At 36.1% G+C, this 19,866-nt stretch overlaps 1 protein-coding gene across 3 annotated transcripts in view; it reads left to right on the forward strand.

Moving 5' to 3' along the window:
• Positions 1-19,866, forward strand: part of DHX29 (DExH-box helicase 29) — a 48,167-nt gene that overhangs the window by 10,802 nt on the left and 17,499 nt on the right. For 2 of the 3 annotated variants that reach the window (XM_024765340.1, XM_024765341.1), the window contains exons 5-15: positions 564-709; positions 2,194-2,319; positions 5,515-5,641; positions 6,356-6,514; positions 9,167-9,332; positions 9,588-9,711; positions 11,194-11,802; positions 13,542-13,685; positions 17,339-17,515; positions 18,542-18,682; positions 19,704-19,848. In XM_024765340.1, coding sequence (XP_024621108.1) covers positions 564-709; positions 2,194-2,319; positions 5,515-5,641; positions 6,356-6,514; positions 9,167-9,332; positions 9,588-9,711; positions 11,194-11,802; positions 13,542-13,685; positions 17,339-17,515; positions 18,542-18,682; positions 19,704-19,848 — 2,064 coding nt within the window. Of the gene's footprint in view, positions 1-563; positions 710-2,193; positions 2,320-5,514; positions 5,642-6,355; positions 6,515-6,686; positions 6,783-9,166; positions 9,333-9,587; positions 9,712-11,193; positions 11,803-13,541; positions 13,686-17,338; positions 17,516-18,541; positions 18,683-19,703; positions 19,849-19,866 lie in introns of those variants that run through there. The other variant, XM_024765342.1, reaches the window with a different exon arrangement.

Consider the following 19,866-nt stretch of genomic DNA (forward strand, 5'->3'; position numbering starts at 1 on the left):
GTAGTCTGTGCAAGAAGAAATTATTTTTTTGTGTGCTGCTTTCAGTTGTTGATAGCCATTTTACAATGCACATAATACAGCAGATTCTCAAAGTTTGCCTGTCTGTAACCTGTCAGGCTGTGTATCCTCGTTTTGGTTTAGAAATTAGGGCTGTCTGGCTTTGGATAAATAATATTTAATTAAGCAGAGCGTCAAGGTTGTAATCTTTGGCAAGAACCTGGAATGCATATTGCTTCTATGACTGATTAAGGATACTGTCACATGTTGTGACAGGCAACCAAAGAGAAGGGAGGGTTAAGATTTTCTTATGGAAATTTAGGAGTCTAGCATATTGAGGGTGAAATAAATGGTCAAATAGAGGTGGGCTGGTTATCATCTAGAGAGTGTTCCCACTGGTTTGATAATAAAACGAGGTTCATCATAGGATTTCTATTTCTAGGAGATGAGCAGTAGAATAAAATTAGGTGCTCTTTGTCTAGACAGGGTTTATGTGAGTGTTTAATAAATATTTGTGTGTTTTATGTATCATGTACATGTTTATTTTCATCCCAATTTCTCTTAAGATGCACTTCCTGAAGGATTCAGTCAGGAATTTGAAGAGCAGCAACCTCTAAGTAGGCCAAAATTCCAGTCTCCTCAAATACAAGCCACTATTTCACCTCCACTGCAATCTAAAACCAAAAAACAGGAAGAAGATCCTATGATAAAGGTAATTTAAGAATTAAACATTTAAAGTTGTATAAAATCAGAATGAAGCACATGTAATAGTTCATAAGGGTATAAATATTAGGTTACAATAATGTTTTTACTTATTGAAAATGTCTAATGGGTTTGCCAAACTCTTCTATCACTGTCGGTTTCAGTTATCTATTGCTACATAACAAACCACCTGAAAATGTAGTGACTTAAACCAAGAATTTCTTATGATTTTACAGTCTGAACTGGGCTTAGCCAGGCAGTTCTTCTGCTCCATGAGGTATCTCCTCAGACTGGAACAACCAAAATGGTTTCTTTACTCACATGACTAGGTGCCTCGGCTAGGAGCTAGCAAGTCATCTCTCTCTCCACATGACTAGCTTAGGTTTCCTCTTATATGGTGATATTAGGGTGGTCAGACTTCTTATTTGACATATGGCTTCCAAGAGCAAGTATCTTGAGATAGTAAGCCCCAGTGTACAAATTTTTATCAAGCCTCTGCTTGTATCACTCTTGCTAATGTCCCATTGGTTGAAGCAAGTCATGTGGCCAATTCAAAATCTGTATGGAAGGGGATTACAGAAAGGCATTAGTACTGGAAGGTGTACTTCATTACACTTCATTACGCATTACACCTAACTACTCTGCATATCATAAAACATCTATGAACATGGGTGAACCTAGAGAACATTATGCTAAGTTAAATAAGCCAATCACAGAAAGACAAATACTACATTATGTCACTTATATGAAGTACCTAATACAGTCATATTCATAGAAACAGAGAATAGAATGGTAATTACCAGGGGCTAAAGGGAGGAGGGGCAAATGGGGAAATGTTGCTTAATGGTTATAAAATTTCAGTTACGCAAGATAGGTAAGTTCTATACAGCTGCTATGCAACATAGTGCCTATAGTTAACAGTACAGTACTGTACACACACACACACAAAAGAACACAAAAATTTTTGGAGGTGATGGATATGTTTAGTACCTTGATCATGGTGATGATATCACAGGTGTATGCATATGTCCAGACTCATCGAAATGGTGAGTCTGTGTGTGTGTGTGTGTGTGTGTATATATATATATATATATATATACAGTAAATAATTAACATTTTAATAATATGTACATTAAATATGTGCAATTTTTAATGTATCAGTTATACCTCAATAAAGCTTAAAAATAGAGCAAAAATCTGTGGAAACATCATCCCCACAAAACCACTGTTTTTAAGGACAACACTAGTTTTTAACAGTTCTTTCATTTTTATGCCTCTTTATGTAAATGTATTCTTCGGATCATGTAAGTTTAGACTTATTAATGTTAAGTTCCATTCATTTGTCCTTCACTGAACAGTAGAGAATGTGATTTTTGAGGCTTATGTGTCTACTGTTTCTGAGTGTAAAGAAATTATAAAAGCAGTGACACTTGATGATAGTTTTGACACCTTCTTCTAATTTTGATTTTTCAGATATTTGTTTTTTCTTTCTAGCCAAAAAAGGAAGAAAAAAATTTGGAAGTAAATATGAAAGAATGGATTTTGCGATACGCTGAACAACAAAATGAAGAAGAAAAGAGTGAGACTTCTAAAAGTTTAGAAGAGGAAAAATTTGACCCTGTGAGTAGAAATTTATATTGGGCTTCTAGCTGGATATACCTGGCAAAATATTTAACTTTTATAAGACTTAGTTTCTTCATTTGTAAATTGAGGAAACAGTTACCTCTAGGGGTTTATGTGAGGATTAAATAAAATAACAGGGAAAAAATGACACAAAATAACTGCTCAATTTATGTTAATTACATTCCTCCCATGTTTAAAGAGATAATCACCAAGTATTTTTAAATGATTGTTCTGTGTAAGGAGTATGCTAAATTATTTGGTTAATTTTAAAAAGCACCTTCCTTTATAGAGGAAACCCATTGCCTGGAAAGAGAAAACCTACATATCATAAGATAAACTAAAAATATTAGGTTAAGTGAGGGCTTCCCTGGTGGCGCAGTGGTTGAGAGTCCGCCTGCCAATGCAGGGGACACGGGTTCATACCCTGGTCCAGGAAGATCCCACATGCCGCTCTGGGCCTATGAGCCATGGCCGCTGAGCCTGCGCGTCCGGAGCCTGCGCGTCCGGAGCCTGTGCTCCGCAAAGGGAGAGGCCACAACAGTGAGAGGCCCACCTACTGCAAAAAACAAAAACAAAATATTAGGTTAAGTGAAAAAAAGCAAGTTGTAGGAAGAAAATAGCACAATACATATATCTGATAAAAGACTTCTGTCTAGAATTTATAAAGAAGTTTTAAAAGGACAACAGACACTTTACAGAAGTAGATATATGGATGGCCAATAAACATGTAAAAATAAGTTCAGCATCGCTAGTCATGGGAAAAATGAAAATGAAAACTGCAGTGACATACCACTATGTATATATCAATCAAAATGGCTAAAATTAAAAAGATCAGTAATACCAAGTATTGGGAGGATGTGAAGCCACTGAATACTCATACCCTGATTGTAAGAGTATAAAATGAAATGGTACAACCACTTGGCAAAACTGCTTGGCACTTTCTTATGAAGTTAGACATACACTTACCATATGACCTAACAATTTCATTCCTACGTTTTTACTCAAGAAAAATGAAAATGCCAACAAAAAAAGACTTGTAAGCAAATGTTCATAGCAACTTTACTAATAACAGCCAAACACTGCAAGCAACTCTCAAAAACATTATATAAAAATGAAAAAAGCCAGGCAAAAATGAGTACATGCTGAACAATTTCATTATATTAAATTCTAGAAAAGTCATCTCTGTAAAATCTGTCTCTAATGAGAGGAAGCAGGTCAGTGGTTGCCTGACTACAGGGATGGAGGAAAGAGATTGACTGTTAGGCATGATGAGGAAACTTTTGGGGATGATGGCAATGTTTTATGTCTTGATTATGATGATGGTTACGTGGATGTATACATGTGTCAAACACACTCACTTACACACTTAAAATGACATTTTATTAGAAGTGAACCATACTTTTATAAAGTTGATTTAGAAAGACAAAAAGGAAGTTGCAGAACAGCATGTGTAGTATAATGAACTCATTTGAGTAAAACAATATACACACACATATATTTGCATTCTTATGTATGCAAAGGAAACATCGGGAGAGATACACAAGAAGCTATTACTAGTGATTAGGACTGGGGTTGGTAGGGTGGGAGGGAGACTTCTTTTTTATACTCCTCTGTATCCTCATAAGTTTTTTTTAACCACGTGCCTGTATTAAAGTAATATAAACAAAAATAATTTAGGACAGTACACATGGTACTTTGAGGTTCAGAGAAAGAGGTCTCTTCTGATAGGAACATTAGGTCAATACTTCAAAGAAAAAAGTGGGACTTGAAGGATGCATGAAGTGTGCATAGGCAACAAAGAATGGGAAAATGACCCATATGGGTGAAATAATGTGAATAAGGGTACAGCAGTGGAATTGTGCAAGGGGCCTTTGAGTATTAAACAATAAACAGGATAAAATGTGTAAGTGAGTACTGGCCAATAGGAGTAAACAGGTGAGTTAAACTGAGACTAGAAGATTTTGATGCCCAGAAAATGAATTTGACAGCTTTTCCTACTGATTGTGAAGAGTTGCTAGAAGTATGGGGGCAGGTGATCGACAAGAAGAATTTGACATTTTAGGGCAAATTTAGTAGTGTTTAAGGTGATTTGCAAAGGGTAGGGAGGCCATTTTGGCAGCTCTTGCACTTGCTCAGGTGTGAAATAATAAGGTGCCAAATTGTAATTTGGAAGAGAAACATTTAAAGCAAGAATCAGTAGAAACTGATGCACTGAACATAAAGGTTAAGAAGCCAAAGTCAGCAAGAGATTCGTAGGTGGAGGGATGGTGGTATCAGTGCCATAGATAGGAAAGATTGAAAGAACGAGTGTGATTTAGGTGAAATTGAGGCGATAGCCAACCCTTCTGTTACACTGTATTGATGTTTGCTTCTACACAAAATGGTCCCAGAATTCAGGTGGTTGTGCTTCCTCAGTTGTCTCTTTTCCCTTTGTCTCAGCGGTTGTCTTTCATAGCAGCACTGCACATGCCGTCTCCACCCAGAGCTTTAATGCTTCTCATCTGCTATCAACCTAACCTAAAGAAAAAAACAGTAATTTGAGTTTAGCTTTAACTCTGTCTAGTTTTTGCTCAGCAGAGTTAAGTCCTTAAGGTTTTTTTTTGTTTGTTTATTTTTATTTTATTAGTCCTTAAGTTTTATAGCACCCATCTTCCCCAGAGGCCTTTTTTTTTTTGTTTAATGTCCCTGGCTATCTTTCATAAGATAAAGATTATGAGAAGGTAACGTTCAGAAATGTGTATTATCCTATTATTGCATATGTAATCCTTTAAATACATGTATTTATAAAATGTATAAAAATTTAATTTTTCTTTTTACAGAAATGAGCTCATACTTACATTTTATTCTGTAGTTCGCTTTATTTTATTTAACGTGTCAAGGAAGTTTCTCCATGTGGCTCACCCTCATTCTTTTGCTACCTCACTTTTTTTCCCAGTGGCTGACTAGTTTTCTCTGTAGAGATGTACCACACTTGATTTCCAGTTTTCCTTTTCAATCAGTACTGCAGTAAACATCTATGTACCTGCAAATCTGCACATTTGTATCATTTCTCTATGAAAAATTTCTAGAAGATTTGTTGGATCAAAGAATAAGATCAAAAGATCACAGGGTTTGATATAATACATTGACAATAGATAAACTAATCTTGCTCTTCTTTTTATTTCTTTATCATCATATTATTTGGAACAACAGAATGAAAGGTACTTGCACCTTGCAGCAAAACTTCTGGATGCAAAGGAGCAAGCAGCTACCTTTAAATTAGAAAAAAACAAGCAAGGCCAAAAAGAGGCTCAAGAAAAAATAAGGAAATTTCAAAGAGGTAAACACTTTAAAATTCTCAGACGTATAAATATCTCTTCTTTATTGGCCTTCCTAGGATGGAGGTTGCCTCTTTTTAATATGTCTGCTCTTTCCTAACAGTTTATAATTGGGATTGGCAAACTTTTTGCAACAAGCCAAATAGTAAATATTTTAGGTTTTGCAATTTGTTATAATTACCTAACTCTGCTGTCACAGCATAAAAGCAGCCATAAACAATACATAAACAAATGGTTATGTTCTCATAAAACTTTATGGATGCTGAAATTTCATATATAATTTTCACATGTCACCAAATATATCTTTTTCAACCAGTTAAAACATGTAAAAATCATTCTTAGCCCACAGGCCATATGGAAATAGGCAGCAGGGCTGGATTTGGCCTGCAGACCAGTTTGTTAACCTCAGATGTATACCATAAAATACCATCTCCATTCAAGAACAAGAGGTGGATATAATTCCATGTGTATTTATTTCTAGTGAAGATGTTTTTCCTGGCCTTCTACATCTGTTAAGTAATTGTTCTGAAAATGTTATGATGTGAAAATAAATTGCCTCTGACTTCTAGCACAAATTCCTAGAAGGAAGTGTTGAATAATTGACTACAAGGAAAAAGAAGGAATGTTGTTGTTTTTAAACCAATTTTTGCAAAGTAAAAAGGCATGAAAAACAAATATAAATAAAACAAAAATAAGCATCATGGTTTTTTTGGTAGAAATGGAAACTTTAGAAGACCATCCAGTATTCAATCCAGCCATAAAGATTTCACATCAACAGAATGAAAGGAAGAAGCCTCCTGTAGCCACAGAAGGGGAAAGTGCTTTGAACTTTAATTTATTTGAAAAATCTACAGCTGCTACTGAAGAAGAGAAAGGTAAAATGAAGGGAAAGTGTTCCAGGGTATAATTTGTAAATAGAAAAATGTCAAGGACTGTATAATTGAGAAATTGTTACTTTGTATTCCAGCAAACTACATAAGATGGCAGTAAAGTTATGCTTCCACATACTGTCTTGGAAAAATAATAATTATGATAACTTGTATAGCATTTTGTAATTACAAACATCTTGCTTCGGCCTCATCTCTCTTCAGTCCCTCCTCCAAACTCCTGCCAGAATTATCTTTCCATAACACAGATCAAAATGTGAGTTCCCTGTTAAAAATTTTAATCACTTAGCAAGTTCAAACCCTGTATCATGGCACTGAAGATCCTTTCCACCTTATTCTCCCAGCTATGTACTACAGCTACATCATTCTTTAAAACATATATTGTTTCATGGCTCCATGACTTTGCTCATCCTGTTTTCCCCTTCTTGGCCAACCTTTCCCTTGCTTAGAGGCTTGAATCAAACAGCACCTCTTCTTTAAACCTTCCCTGATTCCTGCTGTGCCACCAGAGTTGTGTAAGTGTGTTCTTCTTTGTGCTCATAGGTAAATTATTGATATAGCTAGTATATTTATCAGTCTGTAATATAGTCAGTTGAGTCCCACACTAAATTGTCAGTTCTTTTAATTGTACATTCTTTCTACAAATATTTATTGAATTTTTATTGTTCATAATATCAGGTGCTACATGTATAGTTATTAGCAAAATAACTTGATCTTTGCCCTCTTCAAGTATACAGTCTAGCAGGGAATGTAAGCTTTAAACAGACATAGATACACAATTACAAACTGTGATGTGTGCTGTTGAAGAAAGAAAACTGGCTTCCAATAATAGAGCTAATAAGGGGGCCTAATTTGCATTGGGGAAACCTTGCTAAGGTCTTGCTCTGAGATCTGACAGATGATTAGGTATTAGCCTGGTAATGAGTTGGTGGAAAGAACTTCTAAGGAAGGAGACAGTACATTGGAAGTCTAAGGTGGAAAAGAGCTTAGAGCATCACTATTCAACAGAATACACTATGATGGGAATGTTCTGTATCTGCACTATCCAATGTGGTAGCTACTAGCCAAATATGAGTACAGTTGACCCTTGAACAACGTAGGAGTTATGGCCGCTGACCCCTGTGCAGTCAAAAATCTGCGTATAACTTTTGACTTAAACATAATACTATGTTTAAGTCAAACATAAATACTAATAGCCTACTAATGACTGGAAGCCTTAGTGATAACAGTTGATTAACATATTTTGCATGTTATATGTATTATTACAATAAAGTAAGCTAGAGAAAGAAAAACATTATTAAGGAAATCATAACAAAGAGAAAATACATTTACAGTACTGTACTGTATAGATTCTGTGAGTTTATGTTATCTATGTACAAGATGAATTGTCTGTCAGTACCTATATCAACATTGTCTTATATGATTCAAAACACTGTAGATGTTATATGTATTACTAACATGAGACATCAAAAATGAAAAGATAATGTGCAGAAGTTCTTAGTTGTTTATAGGTATAATGATTCATGCATTAATAACAAAGAAGCAGCAATATGATTGCTTTAATGGTACCCTAGTGTAATCAGTACAACTGCTTTACTTCACTGTTAGTTTAGCCTTATACACTAATGAAAGAATCATTATAAAATTTTTATGGCATACAGTATTACAGTAGTATTCATAATATACTATTGGAAACACTGTTAACATTTTTTAAAAAACCACTTACCTATGATGATAGGCTGATATGCAGTTTCTCCAATTATGAGAGAGGCATTCTATAAGGTAAGGTAATTCTTTGAAAGCAAAGTTATAAAACAAAGAAAATAACACATTATTAATTTTATATTAATTATCACCTCATGCCTGTGTAAGGATAGGCTATCCACTTCAATATAAGTCTTACACATGATGTTCTTCATGTGTGTTTTTATATATTTATTGAAAAAAAATCTGCATATAAGTGGACCTGTACAGTTCAAACCTGTGTTGTTCAAGGGTCAACTATATCGAGCACTTGAAATGTGACTAGTATAACTGAGAAAGTGAAATTTTAATTTTAATTAATTTAAATTTAGCCACATGTGGCTGGTGGCTACTGTATTGAGCCAGGCAGGTTTAGAGCATTTAAGGAATTGACTCATGACCAGTATGGCTACAGCATAGCGAGCATGATGGAAGACTGACAACAAATAGGCAGGGGTGGGCCACAGAGGGCTTTTAGGTACTAGTGAAGAATTTGGACTTTATCTTATATGCAACATGAAGCCATTCACAGTGGTGGTAGTGGCAGCTGTTAAGCAGAGAAATGACATCTGATTTATATCTTTTCAAAAGATAGTCTACCAAACATTGTAATTCAGAGTATTCTAAACAATTCATCGCATGGATTGTGTCATAGATATTTTACAAGAACACATAACTTAAGATACTTTTTTAAAAAGATCCAGATTTTCACTGATTCTGTCCATCAAGAGGATTTCCTTACATCACGTAAAGAAGAGCAAGCCTTTCTGTCTGTCTTTTTTTAAACCTATTCTCTTCTAAAAGTCTGTTCCCAAAAGTGAGAGAACATTAATCTCTCAAAAGAGACTGTATATTACTACATAACCATTTTTAAAGAACCAATCTTTATCATTTTAGAGAAAAAGAAAGAACCTCATGATGTAAGAAATTTTGACTATACTGCTCGAAGCTGGACTGGAAAATCTCCCAAACAATTTCTGATCGATTGGGTCAGGAAGAATCTTCCCAAGAGTCCAAATCCTTCCTTTGAAAAAGTTGCAGTAGGTAGATACTGGAAATGTAGGTATGTTTTTGGTTAACTGAATGAACTTATAGAAAAATCTAAGATGAAAATCTTTTTTTTTCTGATGAGTTAAGTAGATATTTAGGAAGCTAATTCCACATCTCAGATTGATAGTGCTTATAAGTCACTATGTAGTATGATGTCTTCCATGGGAATATTTAATTTAAATAATTAAACTACAGTTCAATGTTAATGGAATTCTGACCTTTTTTACTTCATCAATTTTATTTTAAAATGTTTTTGGTTTCTTTGTAGGGTAAGGGTAATCAAGTCTGAAGATGATGTACTGGTAGTATGCCCTACAATCTTAACAGAGGATGGCATGCAAGCTCAGCACCTGGGAGCTACTTTAGCTCTTTATCGTTTAGTGAAAGGGCAGGTGAGACTTTTTAGACCTAAGTGTTTCAAAAATCATTTCTGGGGGCTTCCCTGGTGGCGCAGTGGTTGAGAGTCTGCCTGCCGATGCAGGGGACACAGGTTCGTGCCCCAGTCCGGGAAGATCCCACATGCCGCGGAGCGGCTGGGCCCGTGAGCCATGGCCACTGAGCCTGCGCGTCCGGAGCCTGTGCTCCTCAACGGGAGAGGCCACAGCAGTGAGAATCCTGCGTACCGCAAAAAAAAAAAAAAAAAAAAATCATTTCTGGAGTAATGGGTATATTTTGTCAACATAAAACTGTATCTGCATGTGGAAGTTAGTTTTTAATTATGGCCCTTTGTGCCAATTTTCTCTTACTGAATGCTTCTGATTAATCCTTGTTTTTCTGCTTATTTATAATTTTGACTTCCTCTCACTTCTAAACATAGTTCAGTCTTTCTCTCCTTAGACCAGAGGCTCTGAACCATTTGGTCCAGCTTTGTAAGCTATACTAATTTACAGATTAAAAAATAGTTGTGCTAGAGTGGTTGAATTAAGGAGAGTTTTTAAACATTTGTTTTCCTTTAATGTTATATTGTCTCTCAACTTTAAAAAATTAGACACTGGTTCCAGTTTTCACTTTTAGGTTATGTTGACTATAAGCTTCCAGTTTAAGGAAAGATGAAAATAAAGTATTACTGAAGAGAACACTTTTAAGAGAACACAATGCGCTATTTTTTGGTTGGGGGGTATTGTCAACATCTCCTTTTTATAATAAACGTATATATCTTTCTTCATGGGGAATTAGAACTACTGAAAATTTAGGCACTGATTAAGTGGAACTCCAACAATAGTTCTTTTCCATTTTGTGTCAGTAAAAGTGCTTAATGTCTTTATTTCCCTCATTTTGCAGAATAAGGTATCATAAGCTTAATTGATGGAAGTGACTATCAGTGTTACAGAAATAATTGCGGGCTCTTTTATAACACAGAATTAAGATAACTTAGTTTCATCCAGTGGAGTTCATTTAAAATACTTTGACCTGTAATATACAACTGCTGGAATCTCAGAGGGAACTTTGTTTTAAAGATGCATTATGGATCATCTGTATATTTAAATAGCACCACTATATGAATAAATAATAAACATGTATTTAATAGTTTATTGTGTTCCAGGAATAAGCACGTTACATGATTAACTTAGTTTACCTCAGAGTATGCCTGTAAGGGAGGTACTATTATTAGCCTCATTTTACAAATTTAGAAACTAAGACACCAAGAAGTTAAGTTACTTGCCCAAGGTCACACAGCTAGTAAGTCTAGAAGCCTGAATATATGCTATTTATAAATTTGCATCATATACATGTATATCTTATATTAAAGTAGTAACACTAGTTTAAGAGACATTTTAAGAAGAAGGCAGCTATCCTTTTAAGTTCTAACCTATTGAATTTTGGTGTCCAGTAGTTAGTAAAAACGACATAACTACTGTGTTTTCCCTTTATAGTCAGTTCATCAGTTACTTCCGCCCACTTACCGAGATGTCTGGCTGGAGTGGAGTGATGCGGAAAAGAGAAAGGAACAGTTAAATAAAATGGAGACCAATAAACCACGTGACCTTTTCATTGCCAAACTTCTGAATAAACTGAAGCAGCAGCAGCAACAGCAACAACAGCAATCTGAGAATACGAGAGAAACCTCTGAAGATCCTGAGGAATCTTGGGAAAATTTAGTTTCTGATGAGGATTTTTCTGCACTGACTTTGGAATCAGAAAAGGCAGAAGATTTGGAGCCGGTTAGAAACCTCTTTAGAAAGTTGCAAAGCACACCTAAGTACCAGAGACTGCTAAAGGAACGGCAACAGTTACCTGTGTTCAAACACAGGAACTCAATTGTCGAAACTCTTAGAAGGCACCGGGCTGTGGTGGTGGCAGGTGAAACAGGGAGCGGCAAGAGTACTCAAGTGCCACATTTCCTGTTGGAGGACCTGCTTCTGAACGAGTGGCAAACAAGTAGATGCAGCATTGTCTGCACCCAGCCCCGGCGGGTCTCAGCAGTGAGCTTAGCCACAAGAGTGTGTGAGGAACTGGGCTGTGAAAATGGACCTGGAGGAAAGGTGAGACACTGTTCAACCTCACCTCAGAGAGTGCTGACCTCACTCAACCTGTGCCCTTGGGACCCAAATGGAAGCCTGCGCCGTATATGAGTTTTGACCAATGCTCTTTGTTCAGTAGCGTATCTCAGGTGTTTCTCATGTTTTCTTGGATAGATGTGATATTATGCCACTCTCCTTTATATGAAAAGGACTGTCAGTAATTATCATTAAAATTCTCACATAAAAGGAAAAATATATGCACTTTAATAATTGAGTATTCAAATATATTACATACTAAGTTGATCATTCAAAGAATATAAACACAAGTATAACTGTTAATATCAGATATCTCAAGTATTTGGAAATCTTTTCTGTGGGATGTATTCCTGAATGATTTTCATTAGTTCAGTGAACAGAAGGAAAAAACAATATAAAAGAAAATGCCAGACTATTTTCAAATCCTGTATATAAAAGAAATAATAGAAAAAGTACTTAAATATCTACTGTCACACACTTTGCGATAAAAGTATACACAAAACTGGCCAGACCTTAACCGGAGTGACTGCAAAGTATAGGAATCAGTAAAATTGCTTTAGAACCAAATGTAATGAATTCCCAGTTCATATAACTCAGTTTAATTATACTTTGTTCTTTATAAATATGATACTTAACATCTTTGTCTCTATCTTTAAGTTAGGTATCCCTTCATTAAAAAACATTTTATATGGCAATTTTTCTCGGTTTCTCTCACGAAATGAAAGAGGAAAAAGGACATAATTTCTGTCTTATAAGGAATTTACATTAAGGGGATGACAGACATGTTTACAAGTATAACAAAGGAATGACTGAAGGAGAAAGAAAATGTGATGGGAATAGAAGTGACTTCAGGATTCCCATCAGGCACCACTGTTTTTTTTTGTTTTTGTTTTCTTGCGGTACGCGGGCCTCTCACTGTTGTGGCCTCTCCCATTGCAGAGCACAGGCTCCGGACGCGCAGGCTCAGTGGCCATGGCTCACGGGCCCAGCCGCTCCGCGGCATGTGGGATCTTCCCGGACCGGGGCACAAAGCCGTGTCCCCTGCCTCGGCAGGCGGACTCTCAACCACTGCGCCACCAGGGAAGCCCCCCACCACTGGTTTTTAATGGTTGCAGCTCTTATGAGATCTTGATAGAAAAGTGGACCAAATTGTAGGAGCGTCTCTAAAATTCTCTTCCTCGGTACCTCAATATTTTGCTCCAAGATAATTTAATAAGAAATTGATTAAATCTATTAATATTTTCGTAATAATGTTAATGGTACTCAAAGCAGGTGAACAGCTTTTTGTTTCAAAACTGATAAAAGGTTTTTCTTGTTTAAAATTGCCGAAACTGGGGGCTTCCCTGGTGGCGCAGTGGTTGCGAGTCCACCTGCCGATGCAGGGGACACGGCTTCGTGCCCCGGTCCGGGAAGATCCCACATGCTGCGGAGCGGCTGGGCCCGTGAGCCATGGCTGCTGAGCCTGGGCGTCCGGAGCCCGTGCTCCGCAACGGAAGAGGCCACAACAGTGAGAGGCCTGCGTACCGCAAAAAAAAAAAACTAAAATTGCCGAAACTAATTTTATAGTTTTATATAATTGAAGACCATGGTAAAGTAATAAATTGCACTAAACAAATTTACTTAGACTGCTCCATATAGTAGCAGGATCAGCACCTGTACTTTTTAAAGCTTGTTTCCTAGATCATTTGTGAGACTCTAATCTTGGCCTTGTGTTTTCCCTTCAGAATTCTTTGTGTGGATATCAGATCCGGATGGAGTCTCGAGTGAGTGAATCTACCAGGTTACTCTACTGTACAACAGGGGTTTTGCTAAGAAAACTTCAAGAAGATGGTCTCCTAACTAATGTGTCTCACGTTATTGTAGATGAGGTGAGTTGATTCTGTAGTCATGTTCCGAAAAAAATTCTAAACATTTTTGTATTAAAAAGATGTTACTTCTAAAACTAGCTAACATTTTCTTCATGCTTAAATGCCAGACACTTTACATATAATAATTATTTAATTTCCTCTACATATAATAATTTCCTCTAACAAATGTGTCTCCTGTAAATTGATTTATTTAACAAATGCTGTATAACATTTGCTATATGCAAGGTGCTATTTTAAGGACTTCATATATACAACTTCATTTAATCTTTCCAGCAATCCAGTGGAGTAGATATTATTATCCCTATTTTACAGTTGAGGAAACTGAGGCACACAGAGATTAAATAGCTTGCTCAAATTCACACAGCCAATAAGCTCTATAACTGGGGGTTCAAACCCAGGCAGTACATCTGCAGCCATCTCTTACCAGTCTGCTGCCTCTCAACTACATTTGTTAAAGGATTTTCTCGGATTCTTATAAAAAACAAGGAATCCTCATCAGTATGTCATTTTCCCTATAGATATACCCCTACTTGAATCAAATTTGAATGCACACTAAAATTGAATTATGCCAGAAGTTTCACATTAGAATTATTTTAAATGGTATACTAGCCTAGTACATGTTAAACTGACTTGCTTTGTACATAATTTTTTGAAAAAAATAAGATATACAGCATTTCTATTATTCAAAAATGGAAATTTTTTTCAGTTTTCCCAGATGTAAAGTTTCTATGAATGTCTGTTAATTCACCAAGTTCAGAAGGCATTAGTGAAAGTTCAGTCATTCTTTGATTTTTAATTAATAGACTACACATAGATTATTGGGTTATCTTCCTCATTTTGGTTAGTAAGTATTAGAAGTATAGAGAGATACAAAAATGAAAATAAAAATTATCTGTAGTCTTATCCAGAAAAAAAATTAATGTTGACATTTGTGCATTTATATATGTGTATGTTTAGCTTGTGCGATATTTATTTTATAATTCTTTCACATCGTTAGTCTACAAAAACACTATTTTTTAATAGCTTTATAGAAGTATATAATTTGGATGTCCCATAATTTATTTAACCATTTTCCTGTTGTTGCACAAGTTTAGGGTATGATGTTTTTAAATACAATAATTTTGGTTATAGATGAGTGATGGGAATTCATTTTTATCTAAGGGGTCTTTAATCTTCAGTGGGGGAAGGAGTTGTACTGTTATCACTAAGATGTCAAAAAGAAAGAGGATATATGGCTGCTTGATTGAGCAGGCCCATTGGTAACTTGCTCCTGGCAGTGTTGGGTGGGGAATGGGGTGTCACAGTTGCAGCTGTGCATGGCTAAGACCTAGATTTTATCAGTATCCTCAAGAATCAACTTAAGTCAAAATGCTAATTTATCTATTTATAATGAGAAATTTTTACTGCTAGGTAAGATGAAATACTTGTATCAGCCAGTAAGTTTTCTTGGAGCCCCAAATTATTAGAAAATTGATTAATAAATATATATCAGAATGAATCCTAATTTAAAAGTTAGACCAACTTCAGGGAGCTGTTCTTTGATGTTTTAGTATTAGCAGTCTGTAGGCGTGATTTACTGAATTGTGCTTCAGTGTGATAATGTCAACCTCTTGTTGAAAAGTACAGTAAGAGTAAGAAAAAACCCAGTGAAATTCATCATCATGTTAAATATAATGATGTAAGAGATGCTGGCATAGAGTGCATTACGTTATTCAGGACCTTCTTTATGAAGATGCTCAGGATAATACTTCTGGCTTTCTTATTAGGAATAGTTGTGCAATTTGTTTTAGTTTATGGTCAGTGTGTGAGTTAAGTAGCTTTTCCTCTGGCTGCTGGTATGTTTACGGCCAAACTTTTTGCCCACCTCTTCCAAGTGTACTTAATAAAGCATACATTTTTATTAGCTCTATTTTATGTTTTATCCTCATTTTTATTAGCTCTATTTTATGTTTTATCCTCATTTTTAATTTTCTTTTTTAAAAATGTCAGTATCTATATAAATTACCATCTATTTGAGGAGGTTCCCCAGATCTGTTTCTGTTCAGGAAATCTTTCTCTCTTGAGCTTCAGATTTAAATATCCTCGTCAAACTACCTAAGTAAAAACATCCAAGATTATTCCTTCTTCTTTCTCCCATATCCCCTAAATCCAATCACCTAGACTTTGTTGATTTTACTTTTCTCACATTCATTTACCTCTCCATATTCACTGGTATTGCCCTCATATAGGCTACCATTATCTCTTTTAATTAGTACAAAAGCCTCTAATTAAACTTCCTACTTTCTGTTTTGCTCTCTTCTACTACATTCTTCAATTATAGCTGGATTTACCTTTTTAAAACAAAATTCAGACCACATGATCCCCCTGCTTTGAAATATCTTACTCACTACCCTGACTCATTAGGATAAAGTCTCAACTCCTTAACACGGTTTACAAGACCTCATATGGGCAGATTACTGAGTACCTCGCCAGCTCTATCTCTTGCCCGTTCCTCATCCCATGCTCAAGGCGTCATTTTTGTTTCTTCATTTCCTGAAATGTATAATTATCCCCCTGTCCACCATGATTTTGCACAAGTTGTGTCCCATGACTACTTTTTCTCCCTTTATCATACTGTTCCTTTCTCCTCCTTTAAAACTCATTTCAGTTCTCAGCACAGATGGCAGATCTCTCTTAGTAGCCTTCCTGACCACCTGAGTTGCTGTACAGCAGAAATTAACACATTATAAATCAACTATACTCCAATAAAAAAAAAAATATAAAACAAACAAAAAAGAATATTAGACCCCTACCCGCCCCCGCAAAAAATTAACTACCCTTCATACCATCCTCTACAGTATCCTCTTCCAAGGCTGTAAACTCTGAAATGAAAAGACTATCTTGGTCATTTTTTAATCCCCCGTATCTAGCACAATGCTTAGTACTGTTTGTAGTGAACATTTGACCACTGTTGCCTCCCTTCTGAGCAAATGAATGATCAAAACCGTTTTAATTTTTGTTATCTTGATGTATTCTATCTTTTGTATGCTGCCTTAATCTCATAAAATAAAATGGAGTAGAAATAACCCCAGTACAGGAAGTTGGAATATAGACTGGTATATCCAGCAGATATTGAGTTCTGACAATGTCCCATGTTTTTTTATGCTCTATAGAAGGTTTACAATGCTCGTCCCTAAAATGCATCTGTTGGAAGGGCATAAGAGCCTTTTTCTCAGACAGTTGATAGAGAACCTGTCAGATTCCTATTAATCAAATTCCCCTTTTTCTACATAGTGGATAAAGTATCTGTCTTGTTGCAGTTTTGTGTCTGTTCAGTTGTATATTAGTAGCAGCACTTTAAGAGTTACACTGGCTTCTAAGTGAAACTGGGAGATACCCTAATCTTATCAGCCGAACACTTACAAACCATCTCCTAAGGTAGAGTCCTACTATCATAGCTAATCTTGTTCATTATATGCCGATTTTTACCGACTTCAATTTTAGAGGGTGACTTTATTTTCAATTCTGAAGATCTGCCTTATTTGAAACATACAGCTTCTCTTTCTGCATGTACTGACTATATGTAAATATTGATTAACTTTTAGTAGATTTGAATGTCTGATTGTTTTAGCCTATTACTTGACCTTATGATTTTTTTGTTCCCCTCATGCTAGGTTCATGAAAGAAGTGTCCAGTCAGACTTCCTACTAATTATCTTGAAGGAAATTTTACAGAAACGCTCTGATCTACATTTGATTCTAATGAGTGCCACTGTAGACAGTGAAAAGTTTTCTAGCTATTTCATACACTGCCCTATTCTGAGAATTTCAGGAAGAAATTATCCTGTTGAGGTAAGTTTTCTTTATAATGCATACGTAAACAAAAACTACATTCCCACCAGTGAGTGTCACCATAAAACAGGCCCTTAAGTCTGAGCCTAGAACGATTCCTAGGGTATTGCAAGTCAAGAGAGGACCTGGAGGGCTTCCCTGGTGGCACAGTGGCTAAGAATCTGCCTGCCAATGCAGGGGACACGGGTTTGTGCCCTGGCCCGGGGAAGATCCCACGTGCTGCAGAGCGACTAAACCCGTGCGCCACAACTACTGAGCCTGTGCTCTAGAGCCTGTGAGCCACAACTACTGAGCCCATGTGCCTCAACAACTGAAGCCTGCGCGCCTAGAGCCCGTGCTCTGCAACAAGAGAAGCCATGACAATGAGAAGCCTGCGCACCGCAACAAAGAGTAGCCCCCCTCTCTAGCCCCCCTAGGCACCTAGAGAAAGCCTGCGCACAGCAACGAAGACCCAACACAGCCAAAAAAAATAATAAGTTAATTAATTTTAAAAAAGAGAGAAAGGGAGGACCTGGAGATGGCCTTGGGAATCAGATGGCTGGTGCTGCCTTGACTGAGGGTGAGTGGGCTGGAAGGAGGATTCTGCTGACGAACGACATACTTCAGAGGTACACAGCGTAAAACACACTTCCATAGCAAAGGCATTACATCCAGATTGGGGGTAGCTGCCTAGCAATAAGGAACTCCTTTTTCACCCATCCCTCAAATTTAGGCTTGTCTTTGAAGCTTCCTTCTATTCTTAATGTTTGCCCTTCTGGTTCAGCTGATAAAGCCTGCTCTTTTAATTGGTTTTCACATGTAAAAAATATACACACCATAATGTGCTTTGTCCTGAGACTACAAGGAATAGATCCATCTACATCAGCCAAGTTCTTCACTACCAATAAATGCAGAAAAAAGCTTTTTTCGTAACATGCTAAATTAGCATTTGGTGACATTCAAAAGGTAACAATCCCTTGTTCTCTTTAAAATGATATTTACTGAAATGAATTTGAGTTCACTATTTATATGCCTTAATCTATGCAGGTTTTTCATCTTGAAGATATAATAGAAGAAACAGGCTTTGTCCTGGAGAAAGACTCAGAATATTGTCAGAAATTTCTGGAGGAGGAAGAAGAAATAACCGTTAATGTTACAAGCAAAGCAGGGGGAATAACAAAGTATCAGGTAAAAATAAAACATTTTTGAAAGACATCTGATTGTGATATCCAGGGCATAAACTGCCGTAAGAGTTTTAAAATATGGCTGACACAGTGCATTCAAATATAATCTAGTAGAAGAAGAACAGATATGATTATGAGCAAATTTTAAAGGTCATTTCTTTAAACCTTTGTTTCACTGACTCTAGTGTTTGGCTTACGATACTTACTTTATCTCAACACCTTAGATAGTCAGGATGGGGCAGGACCAAAATCTAGATCCTTGCCATTGGTTTTCCTAGCAGCCTCTGTCCTGACATGAGCCAACCTTAGCTCTGTACTATCCAGGGCAAGCACGGATTTTCATAGAGAGTTAATTTACTTTCAATGACATAATTTTAGAAATATCACAAAAGCTACATTATCCTACATTTTGGCCAGTAGTACTATATACACTATTTTCATTATATCCACAATATTTCATTCATCTAATGGAAGTAGAACTAGAAGTAGAAGTTACTTTATCCTTTAGTTAAGCAGATAAACCAAGGAAGCAAAAACTAAAATCTTTCCCTAAAACTGCAGAGATAGAAATTAGAAATTAAAAGACTTTAAAAAATTAAAAGTAGTATTTCAAAGAAGATGATTGGAATTCAGCAACCAAAGTAGAATCTAGAAGGAATGAGGCAGGTGTAAATTACTTAATAAAGTTATTATGACCTCTCTTGGCCAGGCTGCTTTTCAGCTGCCACAGAACAATGCTGCCATTGTTCTATTTTTCTTCATTTCTTTTCTAATTTAGGGTTTACATGCCAAGATAAAAAGGTTTGCTATACTTAAGGGGACTGTATGAAATGAAATTAATAGGAGAGATGAAATTTTATAATACTTTAATTCTGTTAAAAATTGTATTCTTGCTATATTTTAACATAATAGTGACAATGAGAAAATACAGATTTGAATGAATGCAAATAGCTCCTTTTTTCCTTCTTTGTCTTATAAAAATACGTAACATTTTTGTTTGGCTTTTTCTGATTTGTTTCTTTTAGGAATACATCCCAGTTCAGACTGGAACAAGTGATGATTTAAATCCATTTTACCAAAAGTACAGCAACCGCACTCAGCATGCTATTCTCTACATGAATCCTCATAAAATCAACCTGGATCTCATTTTGGAACTTCTTACATATTTAGGTATGTATCTATTTCTAA

This window comes from Neophocaena asiaeorientalis, unplaced genomic scaffold, assembly GCF_003031525.2.
Source record: "Neophocaena asiaeorientalis asiaeorientalis breed wild unplaced genomic scaffold, Neophocaena_asiaeorientalis_V1.1 scaffold198, whole genome shotgun sequence".
Classification (NCBI taxonomy): Eukaryota; Metazoa; Chordata; class Mammalia; order Artiodactyla; family Phocoenidae; genus Neophocaena; species Neophocaena asiaeorientalis.